We start from the raw sequence: 20,996 nt of genomic DNA, 5'->3' as shown, positions 1-20,996 counted from the left end.
GCTCTGTTCCATGCTGCCCTCACCTGGGAGGACATGCTGAGGAAAGTGCCACCATCTAGAATGTTGCTGGTTGCTTGGCCCAGGGAAAGAAAGACAGAGAATCCTGCACGAGCTCTTAAAATATTCTACTAGGAAGCAACATATCATTTTTCACTCACGTGTCTTTAACCAGAACAAGTCCTATGGCCATGCCTACCTTCAAGATAATGGAGACATGGAAGCCTCTCCTGTATCCTGAAGTGGACAAGAACCAGACGTTGGTGAATAGGAACACCTTCCACAGTGAAAGAATTCCAAATCAAACCCAAGCCCTTGACTTAAATAGGGACAAAATAGGGTAGCCAGAACCTCTTACCTCTTCTTAAACCAGTTCTTTATAACATGGCTCCACTGTACATCTAAAGACAATTCTCACAATTTACAAGATCACTTAGGTGTGACTACTCAAGTCTAAGTGTAAAGGCATGATGCCAAGCAAAACGAAGGGCATTTATGAGTGTTCTACCTTTTGTGATTATGGATAATTGGAACGGAGTAAATACTTTCCACATAAGACTTTGCCTCTTTTTGTCATTTATTTGCCTTCTAGGTCAGTAAAGCTGCATTTTCCTCCTCTTGACTTCCTGTTCCTGCTTGCTAAATGCTTCTCTACATCACAGCAGACCCCAGTGCTAACAAGTTTGCTTCCCCTCCCCCCACAATTTGTTTACAGCTGAGGAAATAGCTCAGTTGCTACGTGTGACTATAGAACACATTGGAGGGACAAGGCCATGACATTGTATGCTTCTGTTTCCTATGTTGTGGAACTTGGGCTCATCAGAGCATTCTCCTGCATCCCTGCCTGACTGCCCATTTAGCTCAGGGATAAAAGCTCCCTGCGGTGACAGCCCTGCACAGGTGCAGACAATCAACCCTGTAGTCATGAGCATGCTCTCCTCAACCAAAATGTGGAATCTGAAGTGGCCTTTATTAAATGAGAGAAAAACTTATTTAAAAACGAAACTTCAAGGAAGGGAGAAATCCCACAATTCTGATCTTGGTTCACCTGTGGGGCCTGTCTTACAAACCTATACATATGTCAAGGAATTGCCAGGTTTTTCTTTCCAGTTGCATTTATACAGCTCAGGAGCTCATGGTTTTGCTATTTTAATCTGCATTGGGTTTTCCTGCAGTTGACCGGTGGATAATCTTTATCTGTAACTCCCACTCCAGAATGGTTTTCCTGCTTGCATGTTCTCTGAGGCTTGATCCATACTTCCATTTCTTTTGTCACAGTAGGAAAGTCCCATTAGTTTAGAATTTGTGATCACTCTGACAATGATGAAACTTGTTTTTAAACTTTTGTGCTCTTAGGGAGAAAGTGTTGGCTTGAGCAATTGTTAGTGAAAGCACCCTCAAACTCCTTTAGGGGTGCTTATTTACATGAAGCTAAAATATTAATTACCAAAAAAAAATCTTTATCTAGTCAATATCTATTTGCTGAGGACCTATCAGGTAGCACTTTCTCAATCTAGTTTTGAGTTGCAACATGAATTTGTAAGTAATAAAGCTATGCTTTTATTTTAAAATAGTTGCTGTAGTCCTGATGTTTGTTTTATGAGTTTGACTATCACCTACCTCCCATGTGAACAATCCCAGTCTTCTGCTCAAAGCCATGGATGTACTTCTAACCTGAGTTTAAGAAGTGCAGTTTTGTTTATATGATCAAATCCAAGGGGTTACAGTTCCCCCTTTCCCTCTAGCTGTAGAGAGGAGGAGAACAGAATAATTCAGTCAGCAGTCTGTGATGCCGGTATACTTGAAGACCAGTGCTGTTCTGCTTCTAGGGAAGAGCCAAGTCCATTGTCATTTAAACCAAATGGAGCTGTAAAGTTTTTTAGAGATGGATACTCTTAAGGGCTAGAAAATGTGGAATGTTCGCTTTACTGTGTCAGAAAACAGATGTGCAGTAATAAATGAAATTCCTGCTCTTCAGTTTCTTTTCACCAGTCACATTATCGAGCTGCTGTTCCTAGAGAAGTTGGGAGGAGGAGAATAGTTGCTACAACTGAGAACAATTTTCCTTTGGGATCAGTGACCTTACACTTATTACCCTCCCCATTGTGTGGTCATGCTTCCTTACCTCTGAGGTGTGGGAGGGAATCAAGCGAAGTGTTTAAGAGTATGGGTTCTGGGGGCACCTGGGGGACTCAGTCAGTTAAGCATCTGACTCTTGGTTTTGGCTCAGGTCATGATCTCAAGGTTCGTGGGATCGAGTCCTGTGTCGGGCTCTGTGCTAATAGCACGGAGCCTACCTGGGATTCTCTCTCTCCCTCTCTCTCTGCCCCTCCCCTGCTCACACACACACACACACACACACACTCTCTCTCTCTCTCTCTCTCTCTCTCTCTCTCTCTCAAAATAAAAAAATAAAATAAAATAACTTTAAAAAATTTAGAAGTAAAAAAAAATACGGGTGCTGACTCAATAGGTCTGGGTGGGGCCTGAGACTATACGTTTCTAACCAGCTCCCAGATGGCACTACTGGTTTAAAAAAAAAAAAAAAAAAAAGGAAAAGAGAGAGTGTGGGTTCTGGAATCATGGAGAATGGGATTTAAATCTCAACTGGGACGCTTGCCAGCTGGTACTTAATTTACCCGAGTCTCTGCTTTCTCATCTGTAAAACAGGGATTAAAGTATGTGAGGATTCAATGAGTGAAGCCCTGAGGATAGAGCCTGATAAATAGTAAAGTCAATGGATATTCTCTGACCTTAGGCCCAGTGGAGCCTCAGAACTCTCTGAGTTCTGTGTACTCCAAGCATGGTCTCTTCTCTTGGCAAACAGTGGTGTCTGCCATCTACAGCTGCTTGGGAAGCACTGGATCAAGTAAGCAAACCTGGCCTCCATTGCACCAGGCCATTGTGATGGTTCTGCTCAGTTCCTCTCCCCAGATGTAATGCCTGTGGTTTCAAATGCATTTTCGGCTGATGGTGAACAATCATGGATGTGGCGAGCTCCTTGACATCTGACAACTTCATTCATGCGTGGGTGGGTCCAGAGCCAGGGAAATAATTACTTATGACTCTTATTACATAACCTTCTTGACGTCCTTTACTCCAACTGGAGTGTCCAGGAAAATATGGATTATACTTCTTCTATTATTTATTCAAGAAATACGTATTAAACACTTTCTAAATTCATGGGGGTTTGATTGGCATTGAAGGAGAGAACCAGAACTTAGTTTGAGGCTGGACGAGAGTAAGACATGCATGCAACCAACACAGTGTATGAATGTGTGGCATGATCCCTCCAGACAGTACACACTAGAGGAGGAGGTGACCCTGCAGCTGCGGCTTCATACCTGAGCCCTATTCAGATCCCATTTCCTTGATTAAGCCATTGCCTTCCTACCTTTTCCCCTTTTTTTCCTTTTCCCTTTTCTCTGTTCCATTAACGTTTGGGCTAGAATAACAGGGTCTACAGACACTGGCTGAGTCCTGTGTTGGCTTAAGAAGCTTAAATGAGGAGGTGTTAGCTTGGGGAAGACATGCCTCTTCTCCCCAGGCCCCATCTACCTGGCCAACTCCTACACATCTTTTAGGGCTTATCTGAAGCACTGCTTCCTCTGAGTTTTTCTCTGACTTTCCTAGACAAGCTTTTTGAGGTAGAGGTGGGGAAATGTATTTATCAGTAATATGATTACTTGAAAACAATAAAAATAATGAATACCCTTTATTCTTCTTGCAGATTTTGTAGTGGTTGTGTCCCCCCCCCCCCAACAGTCTTTATGTTTCTCTCTTTTCCTTCTCTCTCCCCTCCCTCATGGCCAATGTCTTCCCTCTCTCCTGGTGCAGAATACCTGGGAGAGGATGGTGAGGAAGAATTAGGGTGGTCAAAGCTAGAGGGAATAATGTGATTACTGAGAAGTGATATTCAGCATCACAAAGAGTGGGTATGTGGCTGGAAGTGGTGGGGGATGAGCATAGGATAGGGTAGGAGCATTAGTCAGAGGGCACCTCTATTGCACCTTATGCATACTTCATCATAGCACTTAGCAGTCTATCATTCTTTGTCTGCATGTCTGCAGAGCCAGTTAAGACTTCAAGCTTGAGGGCAGAAGGGAGTCCTGGTCATCTTTGAAATCTCAGGTGTAGTAAATACCATAGATTTCCCATGGCCACCAAAAAAGTTCATTGCCCTAATTCAACTGATCTGTCTGCAGATTCAATCCAACCCACAAATAGGGATAGAAGGATCTATCTGCCTATCTGGGTTACTCTGAATTCTGAATTAAGAATGTCCCTTTAAGGGGCGCCTGGGTGGCTCAGTCCGTTAAGCATCCGACTTTGGCTCAGGTCATGATCTCACGGTCTGTGAGTTCGAGCCCCGCGTCAGGCTCTGTGCTGACAGCTCGGAGCCTGGAGCCTGTTTCGGATTCTGTGTCTCCCTCTCTCTCTGCCCCTCCCCTGTTCACACTCTGTCTCTCTCTGTCTCAAAAATAAATAAATGTTAAAAAAAAAAAATTTAAAAAAAAAGAATGTCCCTTTAAGTTTGTCACTCTACCTGTTGTACATGCCCTCTCAGCCTTTTCTATATCTATAACACCATGCTTCACTAAATGGCTTACTGGAATTAAGCTAATTAAGGAAGCTTATTAGGGAAGGCTGGAAAACAATTCGGGTTTCAAGTTAAATCCTTGTACATGTGATCTTCATTCTCCAGCTTCTCAGTGCTATAGCTTTGAGTGACCTAAGCTAATGTTGAAGGATATAGCATGCTGTACAATTGTGCCCTAATGAAACGCTTACATTATTTACTGGGGCTTTATATGGTGTTGATAAAAGAAAGTCATCCTGGGGTGACATCAAATCATCATGCATGATACAATATGATATGATATGATATGATATGATATGATATATATTTATTATATTATAAGGAAGTCTTGATGACTTCACCTTTATTTTGTGGGAGAAAGATAAACCGGTGGGAAGGTGTATTCTTCCCAACAATATATTCATTCTTTCATTTGTTTATTGAGCACTTACTCTGTGAGCGGCACTGTGACAGGTGCTAAGGATAAAACAGTGAAAGATGTGGTATCTGTTCTCAAAGTCCATAAAGGGAAATTACCTTTCTGATTGCAGAAACACTGTAGGCCAGGGGTCAGCAAACTTTTTTGTAATGAGCCAGATAGTAAATATTTTAGATTTTGTGGGCCATGCACTGTTGTAACTACTCGGTTCTGCCTTTATAGCACCAAAGTGGTCATAGATGATTCATAAATGGATGTGGCTTTATTTAAGGAAATACGAACTTTGTGTAACCCTCATGTTATCATATAATAATATTATTCTTGTCTTTTTCCAACCATTTACAAATGTAGCAACTATTTTTAGCTTGTGGACTGCACAAAAAGAGGCTGGGGGCTGGATTTGGCCTTTGAGCCATAGATTGCCCACTCCTGACCTAGGAGATGGTCACTGGTAGTTCAAATCTGTGATTTCTATGTCTAGCTCTTGTTTAACCAAAGTGGAGATCCACTTGTCTTTTCGTCACTCCTACTGATATCAGTCTCTGGCCCCCAAGCCCCAACTCCACAGATCTTTCTACAAAACAAAAATCTTTTTATAAATTTATGATACTACTGGGGACATCTGGGGACTTGTTTTCCTGTGAGAAAATGAAAATGACTCCAGTGACTATTTGGTCTCTGAAACAGTTTAATTTAGTTTTTTTGTTTTTTTTTTCCTTTTCTCCCTTTCCCTCTCTCCGTACTAGAAATTAACATAAAAATTCTTTCTGGCTAAATTCCCAATACATTTTCACAGTGAGCATTTTCTGAAGTGAAAATTAGTAGCTTCCTTGCAGTTTTCATCAGGGACGTGAAATTGTGCAGCTCACAGGGGTGGAGAACTCAAACCCCATTTATGAATTAATACATGCTGCCAAGGGTACCTTGCTGTCTGCTGAGTGCCGGGGATCCTTTTCTACAGAATCCTGAGTATCTAAATAGTGTATTTGAATTTTCTTTCTCATTCCACCAGTGAGAGAATACCATTTTCTATTTGCACAAATGAATTAATATGTAACAACTAGTACCTACATAAGATTATATTATTTACACCATCCTTAGGGGTTGGCAGGACTTGGGCAAATTATAATAACTCTCTTGAGTACCTCCTCCCTCCTTGCCAATTTTTATCCAGGCGAAACCTAGTCACAGGGAGCATAAGGACACCATCAAACGGGAACCACAGTCTGTGGGAGTAGACACATATGGGACAGAACTGGCTCAAGTCCCACTTACAGCTGCACAGTGATTAGGTATCTATAGATCTTCCTTGTTTAAGCATAAGATGCCACTCTCACATCTCACATCTTTTTTTCTTTGACAACCTCTGCTTCTCTCTAGCTCTAGCCTTCTGGTCCCCAAAGCAGCCTTGAGTCCTCAGTCTCAGGATCTAAGCTACTGTACTAGAACTCTATTTTCCCCCTGCTGGGATGGCTCTGATCTTTCAGGTCAGAAAACTCTGATAGTGTAGGAAATTTGACTCCTGCGGCAACTCACAGGAATTACGGGGGAAGGAATGTTGTCATTGTTAAAAAACACTTGTGGGCTTTGGAATCAGACAGACTTGGATTTGAATCCTGGTTTTTCCACTTAGGAGCTATTGTAGACTTCAAGCAAAATAATTAGCTCCTCTGTGTCTTAGTTTGGATAGCTATGAAATGGGGGAGAAAACCTACCTCACCGAGTGGAGAGGAGGATTAAGTGAGATAATGAACAGTTAGTAAGTGCTTGATAAAAGGCTGAGGAGAGCATTGAGTAAACAGTCAATAAAAATACTACCACTTTGAAGAGATTTAAATTTTTTTTCCTTCATTTATACACCAAACATTTGTCGAACTGTTGTTTGCTTCTGAGAATACAGAGAAACAAAATCAATGCACCACATGAAACAGAGGCATAGAACATAGAAAAGGCAGTCATATACCAGTAACTACAGTGGTACAGAAGGTGAGTGTAACACAGAAGTATGTCCAGGCAGAGTGGGGCCCCAGAAATGGGAGTCATCACCACACCTGGGACATCAAAGAAGGCAGTGTGCAAACTAAGTATTGAAAGATGAATAGAGGGACATCTAGGTGGCTCAGTCAGTTGAGTGTCCAACTCTTGGTTTTGATCCCAGGGTCATGGGATCAGGCCCCACGTTGGACTGAGCACGGAGCCTACTTAAGATTCTCACTCTCTCTTCCTCTGCCCCTCTCCCCTGCTCTTTCCGTCCCTCGAAAAAGAAAAAGAAAGAAAGAAAGAAAGAAAGAAAGAAAGAAAAGAAAAGAAAAGAAAGAAAGAAAAGAAAGATTAGAAGTTTGTCCAGCAGTCAAGGGAAGAAGCATGTTTCCATTCATGGGATAGGGCAAGATTTGGTTTTGCTAGAGTTCAGGGTAGCAGAGGTGGACAAAGTGGTCACAGTGAGGCTGATAAAGGATGTGAAAGCTGGGTGATGAAGGACCTTGAATATGCAAAGGAGAGTGGACTCTGACATTGTCCGTGGGCCTTTATGATGTGTGGGAAAGCAAAATGCCATTTAGTGAGCTGACACCCATCCTTCCTATAAGTGTGGCTGAGCTAGAACAGAGATCCATGGAGAGCTCAGTCACCACAGATGTGTTCAACCTGTCACTTACACAGGAGGAACCTGAGGCCAGAGAGCAAGTCAGGCAACAAAGAATTTGACAAAGCAACACAGGACTAGGGATAGATCATCTAAGTCCAGTGCCTTAAGCTTCCTCCACATCAAGTCCCTCTCGTATAAATCCAGGCTTCTTCATCTAAGCTCTGCCTTCTATGTGCTGGATTCAAACACAAGTACGATTCTCGCATGCTTCACTGAGAAGCTAGGTCGTTCCCACCTTCTCAACTTCAGAACCATCAGCACTGCCTGCTGGGAGCTGGGACCTCAGTAGGAGCAAAGATGGAGATTTTCCAAAGAGGAAATGAACCAACTACCATGCGTTGGATATCAGAGTGAAAATCAAAACGTTAAACAGATTGAAAGGACCTCTCCTTCCCTTGAACTTAGAAGCTAGGGTGTTTTACAACTGGAATGCATCACAGTGGAGCAGCTCTGGACTTTTATTACCTTAGCTTCAGCCAACACCCAGCCCTTCCTTCCCCAGGGCCTAGCAGGAAGCACAGGCACCTAAACAGGTGTGTGTGTGTGTGTGTGTGTGTGTGTGTGTGTGTGTGTGTGTGTGTGTGTGTGTTTGTTGTATTTTCAAATTACAGATGCTTGGGGAAAGCGCGCCCAGAGCAACAGAGCAGGGGCCTGGGTCTCCTCCCACATTAGGGCCCGCAAACCGGGGCTGGAAGACCGAGCTTCATTTCCAGCTTCCCCAGGCTCCGTTCCAGCAGTGCTCGGGCCTCTCCAGAACCTCTGCGTTTGCCTTCCCTCCTCCCTTAGCAACCGCAAGGCTGTGGATACCGCCAGCGGGTGGGGGCCCCCGGAGGCTACGGGGTAGTTCGGGGGCGGTGGCGGCCCAGCTCAGGTGCCCCGCGCACCGGCGACCGCAGTGCGGAGCCACCCCGCGAGCGCGAGTGTTGCTGCGCCAGCGCGCACCGGGGGCCGCGCACCCTACCTCCGCACCTGCCGCGGGGTCCAAAAGGGATCCTGCAAAAATGAGCCATTCTCAACCCGCTGGGTAAGTGACAACTGGAGCTTTTCCACCCCGCGGCAGGTGGCGGCTTCAGCCAGCGGCCCCTCCTCCTCCTCCCTCCTGCTGAGGAGACAGGGGCGAGAGGGGAAGCGAGAGGGAAGGCTGGGGAAGAAGAAACAAATAATACGAATTCTGGGTTGCGTTGAGGATGGCAGAAATCCCAGGCTTCGTATCGCCTCCCTCCCTTTCCTCGCTTCTTTCACTGACGTTGTCTCTTTGAAATTTTCACTCTGGAAGGATTAAAAAATGGATGTGAAAAACGCATACATTAAGCAGGGACGTTAGCTGGGATCAAAAGGATCCTGTAGTGTGGGACATGTGTGTTTGAATGTAAAAGAAGAGGTCACCAAAATATGCGTTCGTTTGGAGATTTGGAACTAAGATAAATTTTCACTGTGGCGTCTTGCATAGAAACGAGGTGTGAGTTGATTTAATGTCGAGGGAGGTTTTATTGTGAGGGATGCCCCTTATTTCAGGATCGTAGGGATCCTTAAAAAGTGTTTTGACAGGGAAGGTGGTATGATACTGGAGAGGAAGGAGAGAAGGAAGGAATTGTGTCCTTGTGTGTTTACACAGGATATCCTGTTGCTTTGGGCAGGGTGACTCCTCTGAAGATATATCTGGCAATTATTCAATCTATTCTAGAAAGTTAACACAGTCATTATTGGCTGTTGTTAAAAAAAAGTCCTTTTGTTGGAAAGGAGAATATCCAATTTCCTCCCGAATTAAACAATGTAATGCGTATTAGATGGTTTTTTATTATGATACATCTAGTAAGCAGATAATATCCTAGTTGATCTTGCAACTAATTTGAAAATGCTTTCCTTTTTAATTGAATTTATTGCACATTTTCAAGAGCAGCAAATTAGCAAAGGACAACATATTTAAGATCATTTGGAGTTTGTGACGTCTGAAATACATTAGTTGTGTTTCGGATTCATAGCTGAACTTAAAGATTTTATTTTTTAATGAATTCTCTGAGTGTGATGACATAAACAAAACGTTTGAAAAACTCAAGGTATACAAGGTGCCATGTTGGAAGTCAATTTAAGAACTTTTTTTTTTTTTGGAAAGTGATGTAGCTATGACTAAACAAGCTTCTCATTTTATCTCAAATTGAATTTGGTTTAGGTACTTTAACGCTTTGATGCTGAACTCCTGTGCAATTTTAGTTAGCCGTGGGTCATGTGGGATGTAAATGGCACTATTTTTCTGCAGCTGCTGTTTGCAGTATGTCCACATTCAGGAAAATGAATGTGTCAGTCATGGTTGTCTTCCTATGTTTTTCAAGTTTTAGGCTAAGTTAGAATCTTATTAGACCATTTAATCATCCATTTTAAAATGTGGAAAAACCTGTAGCTGGTTATTAAATTGTGCATGATTAAGATTTCAGAAACTGAAGTGAAATTTTTCTGAAGCTCCATTAGTTCCAAGCCCATGGACAAAAGGAAAATTTATGATCTAGGGAAAGAGTATGCTTCATGATACTCTTCAAGAAAGATATTAAGATGGCGACAATGATTTTGCACTAAAATTGTAAGCCCCCGGAGAGCAGGCGGAATGTCTCAGTAATCTTTGTGCCCCCTTTACCTAGGACAATGTTCTGCATAAAGTAAAGCTGAATAAATGTTGAATGAATGGCATATTCTGACACTGCATCCAGTCTAAAGGTAGACATATTCACATATGAAAATGGTATTAGAGCTGAACACGTGTTAAGTGTTTACAATGTGCCAGGCTTTTTAAATTTTTAAAAAAATTTTAAAAACATTTTTTAAAATGTTTTACATGAAATACCTCACCCTCATTTTCACAGGGAAGGAAACTGAGGACCGAAAAGCTTTTCATTTTTGTTTTTTTTTTTTAATTTTTTAATGTTTACTTAGCTTAGAGAGAGAGTCAGAGAGAGGGTGAGCAGAGGAGGGTCAGAGAGATCAGAGGCAGACTCCAGGCTCTGAGCTGTCTGCACAGAGCCTGATGCTGGGCTTGAGCTCAGAAAGCATGAGATCATGACCTGAGCTGAAGTCAGGTGCTCAACAGACTAATCCATCCAGGTGCTGGGGAGGACTGAAAAGTTTTGAAGGTCTCAGAGGTGGGGTGGGGAGATGTCAGGGCTGGAATGCAAAGCCAGTCAGTCCAGCCTCAGAGCACGTGCACTGAACAATTACACTCCATTGCCTCTCACAGCCAATAGCTGAGATGCGTTGGAGCCCTAGATACATCAGACCAACATCTGACAAGTGATTGCTGTACATAACTATGTAGTATTTTGATATACAATTAGAAAATTCTTTTGTAATAGTGTGTGTATGTGTATATTTTTTGTTTTTAGTTCATCAAAAGTAAATGAAAGCAATAAACATAAGTGTAACAAATCTAAATGCCTTAGAATTCATCCAAGAACAAAATTATTCAAATTGCTCAAGTTTTTCCTCAATATAAGTAGTGATCATTTTTCTTGCCTGTGACACCATTTGGAAATAATAAAAGTTTCAGTAGCAAATAAAAGGTTTCATTAAAGCTGAGAAAGCTTTTCCATCATTGCTGAAGCAGTTTGTACTTATTACATTTTAAGGATAAATGGTAATGAAGTGCAGTTGTACAATAAAACAGAAATTTTAAATCCCTAAAATTCCACCAATCAATAAGAGACGCCCTGATGCTTTCTCTTGGTGCTTCCTTTTGAGTTCCACTGCTCACTTAATTACAGCATGAAACTCTTGATGAAAAAATTGCTAAAGGTCTGTGCTGACTTAGTTCGGATAGAGTTTGGAGTAAATAAAAATGGTCTTAAAAACTTCTGCCAAAGATTATAATAGAGACTTTGAATTTGAGCTGCATTGTAATTTGGGGGAAGTCAACTATAAAATACTGCTTCCGGCACTGCCATCTCTAATGGAATTGTTTCAGTGTGGAAAATTTCAACCGATAGTCCCTCTGGTTTGCTAAATCTCACCCTGGGTTACTATTTGTGTATGTGTGTGTGTGTGTGTGTGTGTGTATTTGTGGGTTGGGCACTAGTCCCGGAGGTGGAATGGGGATTTTATACCCCTCGGTCATGCATGAGGATAAAATGATACGGCTCTTCTAACTCCTTCAAAGGATCGTCACTGAATCCATGTGAAGTTGACTCCCTGTGTGAAAGATAAGCTTGGCTCTAAGTAGTGATAGTCACACTCGTCTGTAAATTTGCTTTGAGGAATTGGAAGAATGGGGAACATTATGGTTTATGACAAGATAAAAATGCAAAAGAGGTATGTTTGGAAAAATTGTTCCAAGGTTTAGACACACTTTTTTTTTTTGTTTAGACTTATTAATGTATCTTTTTAAATGTAAACAAGTGTTTCTGTAGTGACAGAGTATAGATCTACCTCAACTCATGGTAGGGTTATGATCCAATAAACCCACTGTAATGTAAATAAAAAAATGCACTTAATGGACCTAACCTGGACATCATAGCTTAGCCTCGCCTACCTTAAATGTGCTCAGAACACTTATATTAGCCCACAGTTGGGCAAAATCATCTTACCCAAAGCCTGTCGTATGATAAAGTTCTCCATAGCTCATGTAATCTATACTGAATGCTATACTGAATGCTATACTGAATCTATACTGAATGCTATACTGAAAGTGAAAAGCAGAATGGTTGTGTGGGTTGTAAGTATATCAGTTGTTAAGCCTTGTGACCGTATGGCTGACTGGGAGCTGGGGCTGCCCAGCATCACCAGAGGGTATCCTACCACGTATTGCTAGCCTGGGGAAGGATCTGAATTCAGAATGCAAAATGGTTTCTTTTGGATGCATATTGCTTTTGTACCATCATAAAGTCAAAAAATCGTAAGCCAAACCATTGTAAGTTGGGGACTGTCTGTGTACCTAAGAGTGGTATAGAAAGAATGAACACATCCCTAGTACTCCCGGATAACTTAGTCCTTCTTCATGAAAGGCAGAATAAAAACTGCTGTGAGTAAAATTGTCAATTTTTAGAGAGTGGATATGTATATGTATATATCCAAAAATGGCAAGAAAGTATAACCCACCATTCATTTACAATTGGAGTGCCTGTTGTACTTTGTCCCTGCCTTTTTGGTTGTTTGATCCAACATGGTATTTCTAAAGACTGAGATATAATTAACAAATAGCATTATATTAGTTCAGGTGTGCAATATAATAATTTGATATTTGTACATATTGCAAAATGATCACCACAAATACTGTGGGATGTCACTTACATGTGGGATCTAAAACAATAACAGCAGCAGCAGCAACGAATGAACTAATAGATACAGAGACCAGAACAGATTGGTGGTTGCCAGAGACAGGGAGTGGCGGGAAGGTGGTGGTGAAGTGAGTGAAGGTGGTCAAAAGGTACAAACTTCCAACTGATAAATAAATAAATCACGGCAATATAATGTACATCATGGTGATTATAGCTAATAATACTGTTTTTTTAACTTGAAAGTTGCTAAAAGAGTAGATCTTAAAAGTTCTTATCATGCGCACACACAAAATTTGTAACTATGTATGCTAATGAATGTTAACTAGATTTATTGTGGTGTCTCTGCCTTCTTAGTAAAGTGTCGTACTTTCGACGGCTGAGGTAACATTCTAGTCTGTTGCTCCCCACTCACTCCCACCACCAAAATTATCTCTGTGACACAAAATTTCAGACTTGAAATCATTAATTATTTGAATTCAAATGGGGTAGTTTCTACTCACTCTCCTATTACATATTAACAATTTAACTTCAGGAATAAATTGTTTCTGGTTAAACGAGGTGAATTGAATATGATCATTTGTCTTCACTTCCTCTCTGATCCTTTGTTCTAGAGTCTGCCCTTTTTGTTATGCGTGGGATGTCTTCTCTCAGCTCTTTGCTTAACAAATCTGCTCACATACGTAGATGGGATTGGAAAGATATTTGTTTATTCAACATCACTCAATTCTTTGAATTCCTTCAGTGTTATATGCCCAAATCACATAATGATCTATCACCAAAAAATGTTTTCCATGATCTTTCAGATGTGATTCTTCAACTGTGCTGAAAGCAAAGGATTGGAAATTACTTGCAATCATATTTGTTGCCTGATCATGAAAGCGAATTGTATTAACATCTATACAATACTTCAAATGGTCCATTTATTTTTCAGATGTTCTCCCAAGTTCAGTGCACCCTAATAAGACACCAAATGGTGAGAGGTGTGCCTTCCTTTGGTAAAAATGGAAAGATGATTATAAAAGGGAAGCGTCTGGCAGATCAATATGACTTGGAGGTGCATTTTCAGTCAGATCAGTTTTAGGAGAGCAGAGGAAGCTAGAGCATCTAGAAATTAATTCCCTTAAAACGGTCCTTGCCTAGATTCCCTTAGGAAAGTCTTTAGGTCTCTAAGGGATGTGAGTATCCCAGTATCTACACTTCTGGTGTAGAGAACAGTGTACCGTCAGGGGCAGTCACTGTGGCATCCTGTTTCCTTTCTCCCAGTCTCTGCTGAAGAAACGTATTTCTAACTGGGAAAAGTGGAGACTTGCCCAACTTACTTTGATTGCTAATAACTACAAAAAGTTTTTCAGGAAGAGGAGAAAACAAAACTTCTGTGACCCAATTTTCAAAACTAAAATCAGCCTGAAATAATCTGGGCCTGGGGTATTGATGTATTTTCAAGACTTTAAGTTTCCCAATACCATGTTCAATGAAAACTCCAGATTCTGGAAGATAGTACTGAAATAATTGTTTAAGCTTTAATTAATAATTTTGGTACAGATCAAGAGAAGTAGTATGCAGATTGAATTACTGGATCTTTCCCACCAATAACTTAGTTCCCCACACAAATAGTTGAAAGTAGTGTAGGCTTTGGAATAATTCCATATATGTCCATCAGTTTAAAATAAACTGTTAAATTAGATGGGGGGTAAAATTTGTAAAAAAGAAAAAATATCTAGGATTCAACATTCATATTGGTTTGCAAGTATCTCTATCACCTTTCCCTAAACTTGAAATCCCAAATGATGTGTTACAAATATGATTTATATTTTTAAAAAGGATAAGGAAAGATGATAATAAGTTGAGTCACAGTCAAAGTAAACCCTTGGCACTACAAACAAAGTAAATATAGTAAGCTGACATACATTTATGCCTTGAGTTAAAATAAACATTTAAGGTAAATACATTTATATATAGTTACCTCATTAACTTAATGTTTTGTTTGAATATTCAACTACTGGTCCTGACTTCATTGAATAAATCTTAGGTAGTGCCCACAAAGGCAAATTATTTGAGGGTATAGACACTGCATTTTATTTCTCTTTAGTTCCTTGCTTTGGCCTAACTCCATGGCTCTGAAACTAAGGCATACAAAGAATTACTGGATAGTGTGGTATACACAAAACCATGAGTATTGTACTTTATGGATTAAGCTCGTGATTTTTAATGATATTTGAGACCGTATAATATATTTGCATTGTGTGCTGACTAAAAAAAGTAAACCCAAATGTTAAATAGGATTCCATTATACCTCTGGTTTCTAACTGATCAGAAGCCATTTGTTTTTGGTTTTGTTTTTGTTTTTTTTCTTAGCTAGAAGCTCTAAATAACTCTCTCCTTCCAAGACTTCCAATTAGGAAACACATCCTTCATTGACAACATCATTGCTGCAGATTGTTATATCAGAAAATATATTTGGATTAAAGTAAGTCACCTGAGAGCTTGCCTTTCTGGATTAATGCCTTTCCAGGGGAAAGAGAAAAAGATGTTATAAGTTCAGTAGATGCAGCTTGAAAAATCACGCTTTACTGAGATTCTGTCAATATTAGGACTAAAAGTTTTTTGAGAATTGTTGTCAAAGCATTGCTTTTATAGTGAACCACAAAACATATACTTTAAAAGTGAAGAACATTTCAAAGTGCAGATGTATGGGTCAGGATTCCTTAATAACTTTTCATTCTCTTGAGAGTCCCCTTTGACCCCCACTCTTCTTGTCTCCTGGTCTCTTTTATATGGTTAACTCTTTTTTGGCTTATGGGAAAGCCATTGTGAGGTATAATTTCTTCTTCTGCCCAGTGCTCTGGGGGTTCTCTTTGGAGAGCTTCATTATCTTCTCCACATCCATCCAAACTACCCACATGGATGTGGTGGGATCCAGAAGGTATCTGTTCCCCTTTCGGATGGATCATCAATGATCCTTTTCTGTTTGCCAGCACAGATAATTCAGAATCAAAGTGTAGGTTTCTTTGTACTTGGGATATACATTCCTTGTTTCTATCTAAGTCAATGTTACATACTTCAGTTGGTCATCTTTTGGGCTGTGCTTATGTTATGGGCTGAATTGTACCCCACCCAAATTCATATGTTGAAGTGCTAACTCCCAGTGCCTCAGATGTGACTATAGTTTGAGATATGGTCTTTAAGAGGTAATTATGGTTAAATGAGGTCAGTTGGGTCAGTTAATCTAATATGATTGGTGTTCTTATAAGAAGAACAAGGTTATGACACAATCACACACACAGAAAGAAGACCATGTGAAGATACAGGGAAAAGATGGCCATCTGTACACTAAAGAGAGAGGCCTGGAATAGACCTTTCCCTCATGGCTTTCAGAAGACACCAACCGTGTTGACACCTTGATCATGGACTTCTAGTCTCCAGAATTATGAGACAAATTTCTGTTGTTTAAGACCCCCAGTCTGTACTACTTTGTATGGCAGCCCTACCACACTAATACAACCTTTTGTCATTGCTGATGCTCTTTCTTTCTTAGCCCTACGAAAACTAAAGATGGTCTTTATGAGAAAAGCAGTCATTGAAAATAAATGATTTAACAATATAAGGGTCATGAAGAGTGGAAATTGGAAGCCAAAAGTTGAACAGGGAGATAAAACTCAAAGCAAACATAAAATATGGTTAAAACACTAGTGAGGAGAAGTAATTAAGATAATAAGTCAATGGTCTCTACTGGTAAGTATTGAAACTTTGTTTTTAGTCTGATTAGTAATCAAATTACTCCCTACTTCTCAGCATCTTACACTAGTTGGGACAGAAAATTGAACATTTTTAAGCTGGTGATCCATTTTTCTGTGACTGTTATTATTTTCTTATAATAGTAATGAGCATTTATAAATTAATGAAAATTCTTAGGGCAAAATATTGAAACAAGAGAAAACCAGCAGGAAACTAAACAGAGAGTATAAATTGCACATAGTAGTTATGAAACAGCATTAAAAACTAAGGATTTTAAATTGAATTGAATCGTAGTGTTTTATAGTAGCAGTTAATCTGACATTCTTGATATACCATGGATTGTAATATTTTATATTTGTTAATATTATGTGGCTCTCATATTAAGAAGTTGTCTCTTTTCATAGATTGCTCCAAGACATTTATAATAATATTGTTTCTGTTGTTTAGATTCAAATAAAAATGATCTGCTGTAAATTAGAATAATATACTTAGAAGGGATCTCAAATTTCTGGATATTAGGGTTACAAGTAGTTTTTAATTTTCCTCCTTATTCTTATCTGTATTTTTAAAAATTTCTACTTTGAGAAGAAAAATACAAAGAAAAATAAAATTTGCTTGAAATCCTACCATTTAGAATCAGGTTTTTTGTCATTTTCTTTTTTCTCCATTTTCCTATGTATTAACCTACTTTTAAAGCTATCTTGACAATGATGTATTGTTTGAAAAGCTGTTTCTAAGACTGTACTGTTTTTAAAATTACACCAACAAATCCCAGGAGGGGAATTCCTCATTGCATTGCAGTCGTCTTCGTATTTCCCGTATACCTACAAATGTTTTGAGGGTGGAGGCCTCACCCCTCTACATACTTTGGTCCTCTGTGTACTTCAGGACTGTGCCCTGAACTTAGCTCAATAATTGCTGACATACGTTTCCTAAGTTAGTGATCATTTATGATTATTTCAAGAATACATTTGCTCATTCATTCAGTTAATATGTACTGAGTGCCGAGTATGTGCTAGTTACTAAGCTATCATAGGAAGCACTTACTCTGTTCCAGAAATTCATTTGAGTTCTTGAAGAAAACCTAAATAGTGAGGGTTTTTTTTTTTAAGACTTCAAAAGTCACTGAACCTCACTGAGTTTTGCTGTCCAGGGGCAGTGGGGTAGTTTTCTCAGTTAGGAGTATGTTCAACTGCAAGTAATAGAAAACCAAACAAAAAGTGCCTTAAACCATAACAACATTCATTATTTATTTCACAAGTAGTCTGGAGGTAGGTGACTATTTTTTTTGTAATATCAGGACTTGGGTTCTTACCTGTACAATTTTCTTGGTCTTTTCCTTACGGTAGCAAGATGATTACCCTAGATCCAGTCATTATATTTGTATAAAAGCATCCAAAACAGAATAGAAAAAGATGGGTGAAAGAAGGTTTTTTTTTTTTTTTTTTTTTAAGTCAAGGGGGAAAACATTGCCAGAACATTCCAGCACTTTCCTTTAATATCTTGTTGACCAGAACTGCATCAGTGGGTATGCCTACCTGCAAGAGAGAGCGGGAAAGAGTGTATTGATCTTTGTAACTTTAGTGGGAGACAGTCAAGGGAGAAGGGTTTGGGAACTGCTTCTGGTACTAGTCAACCGTGTCCGGTAGCACAGTGTTTTAGTAGTTAGCTGTCTAGCTCTAGACTTGGATAGTTTGAGTTCAGATATGCCACATGTGGCCCTACATGAATTCTGTATAATCTCTCTGATTTTGTTTTTTTTTTCATCCATGTGGAAAATATGTCCGTTTTGTAGATTGTTGTGAGCATTAAATGAATTATTTTAAAACATTTAACACAAGGCCTGCCACATAGCAAGTGTTAAATATGCTAACGTAGTGCCTCATAGCAGTAAGGTAGGTACTAATGTACAAGAATAAGCCAGATTTCTGTAGGAGAATTTCCACTCCTAAGTCCTGAGCTAGATGTAGAGTTGGAGTAATTGGACAAGGCATTCTGGAGAGATTAATTTTCAGGAAGAGTTTTGAAAGAGGGTGCATTAAAAATATGTAGAGATACATAAAATATCCAGAAACATTTAAAGAGAGTAAAAAGTACTCTCTAAAAACATAATACAGATATTCCCTGTTTTTTGTGCATTTGCATTAAGCCATTTTGCGTTTACTAAAGACCTATGTTATTAGTACCTGTTTTTGCTAACAGAAGAAATCTGGAGAAGATTTTTGCTTTTATAAAACAAGGTGAAAAGCAAGAACAGCATCCAGCATGTGTTTTGCAGTGAGTCTTTAGCCAGGTAGCATGCAGTCCAAGCAGCAAGAGCGGCCCCGCCAAGCTCTTTCCCTGGGAACTACACGTTGCATATCAGCATTAGCCACTATAACTTTGATCTGTGTCTGTTAGTATCTGTGCTTTATATTGATTTATTTTGCTCAATCATTAGCAAGATGTGTCCAAATGTATCAGAAAAGTTTAAAAGAGATTATTTCTTGGGTCTGGGAATACTTAAAAAATGTTTTCATATAAATCAATGGTAATCACCTCATTGCTTTCTGCCATTTTGGTTTATGAAAGATTTCATAGAAATGTTCTGGTTTCAGTTAACAGAAAACTGTATTATAATTGTAGTTATCATTGCCTGGGTAATAGTAGCCTATTATGACTTTGAATAAGTGAGAGGAGACAACATTTCTTGTTTATTAGCTGACATCTTCTTAGGAGCAAGCAAGGATGCTATAAAACCAAGTGAAAGCTGGCCTGGCCTGAGAAGTTGATACCTCAAATTTGGTTTTACCATTAGGTTCCACGTAATGTCTTTTGCCCATTTTGGAACCTCAGATACAACACTAAATGTGCACACTAGTTGTTTTTGTTTTTGTTTTGTTTTGTTTTAAGTGAAAGATCGTTGCCTTTAATTCTAGGTTAAATTAATTTCAGATTTATTTCTGTTCATCTTGTCAACCTTTATAAAAGTGAGTTTGAATATTTCTTCCCCTTGAAATCAGTCACCTGGAATCTCTCTCTCAAACTACTAGCAAATGACTATTTTATCATAATTCATAGGGATTTATATGAGGTTAGCACTGTTAAGTTCTTCTTTCCTACAAATTCTTCTTTCTTCTCTGTCAAACTTGAGACTTAGAGCTTTGGCCCAGGCTAGAACCTTCCAGAATAGAAAGTGGGCTTAAGGAGTGAGTGAGGCTGACCTCAGGCTGTAGTCTATGAAGTGGGTTATTGAGGTTCCAGTCCTTGGTGAAGAAATTAGCCCACAGAAGAAAAAAAAAGGAAAGCCTGAAGTATCAGGGCCAAATGCAAGAGCATGGGGCATGAACCAGATCCCAAAGTCCTATTTCAAGGAGCAGGGTGGCTCAAGAAGGACGCCGGGAGATAAGGCCCAAGGAAACTTAGAAACTGTTGGGAGAGTGTGAACAGAAGGTTAGAGCATTTCAAAGGAGGCACAAACAAGTGATTAAAGTGTCTAAAAGATTAGAACTGTCTGAAAATCATCTTATTGTTTGTGTTCTCTTAAATGAAAAGGGATGACATTCCAAAAGGAAAATCAGTGTTTCATTTAAAAATATGAGATTAAGTATGCTATAGTAGAAAGAGGAATATTTTGGGGGTCAGAGAGACATAGATTTGAATCTCAGTCGTGCCTTACATGGACTTAGAAAAGTTAATTTCCCTGTGCTTCACTTTCCTCTTTCAAAAATTGGGGCTTATAATTACCTTCCTTGCGGGAATATTGACACATATTAGAGACTCAGTGAGTGGCAGCTATTATGTATTTATTTTGATATTTGTACAAAATATATGTTGCTTAAGGGGCACCCAGGTGGCTCAGTCTGTTAAGTGTCCATCATGATCTCACAGTTCATAGGATCAAGCCACATGAGAGAGGGCATTCTCTCCCCCCTCTGTCTCTGCCCCCCACCCCTGCTCAAAATAAATACATTTAAAAAAGAAAATCTTAAAAAAAACCCCACAACGTATGTTGCTTAAGTCTTTTTTGTTTTTTTCTCATTTTTATTTTTCCAGCTTTACTGAGATGTAATTGACAAATAACACTATGCAAACTTAAAGTGTACAAAATGATGATTTTATATATGTATATATTATGAAATGATTACTACAATAAGATTAGTTAACACATCCTTAAGTCTTTAGCAATTAATTCTTAAAGTACATCAACTCATTGATAACTTCCAAAATCCATTGAGCATTTAGTATGTGGTTGGTAATTTGATAATTTTTTAGTATTAATTCACTCAATGCACCAAATGACTTTCTAAAGTAGCACTACTATTATTTCCATTTTCAGAGGAAGGTATAAGGCACAGGGAA

At 39.4% G+C, this 20,996-nt stretch overlaps 1 protein-coding gene across 1 annotated transcript in view; it reads left to right on the top strand.

Moving 5' to 3' along the window:
• Window positions 1–7,319: 7,319 nt before the first annotated feature.
• Window positions 7,320–20,996, top strand: part of ERICH3 (glutamate rich 3) — a 104,329-nt gene continuing 90,652 nt past the window's right edge. The window contains 1 exon segment of the mRNA XM_042948614.1: window positions 7,320–8,195. Within this exon segment, the coding sequence (XP_042804548.1) occupies window positions 8,092–8,195 (104 nt within the window). The 5' untranslated portion in view covers window positions 7,320–8,091.

Source organism: Panthera leo, chromosome C1 (genome assembly GCF_018350215.1).
Source record: "Panthera leo isolate Ple1 chromosome C1, P.leo_Ple1_pat1.1, whole genome shotgun sequence".
In the NCBI taxonomy this organism is placed as follows: Eukaryota; Metazoa; Chordata; class Mammalia; order Carnivora; family Felidae; genus Panthera; species Panthera leo.
Note: the sequence above shows the minus strand (reverse complement) of the source record. Positions and strands in the feature narration are given on the sequence as shown.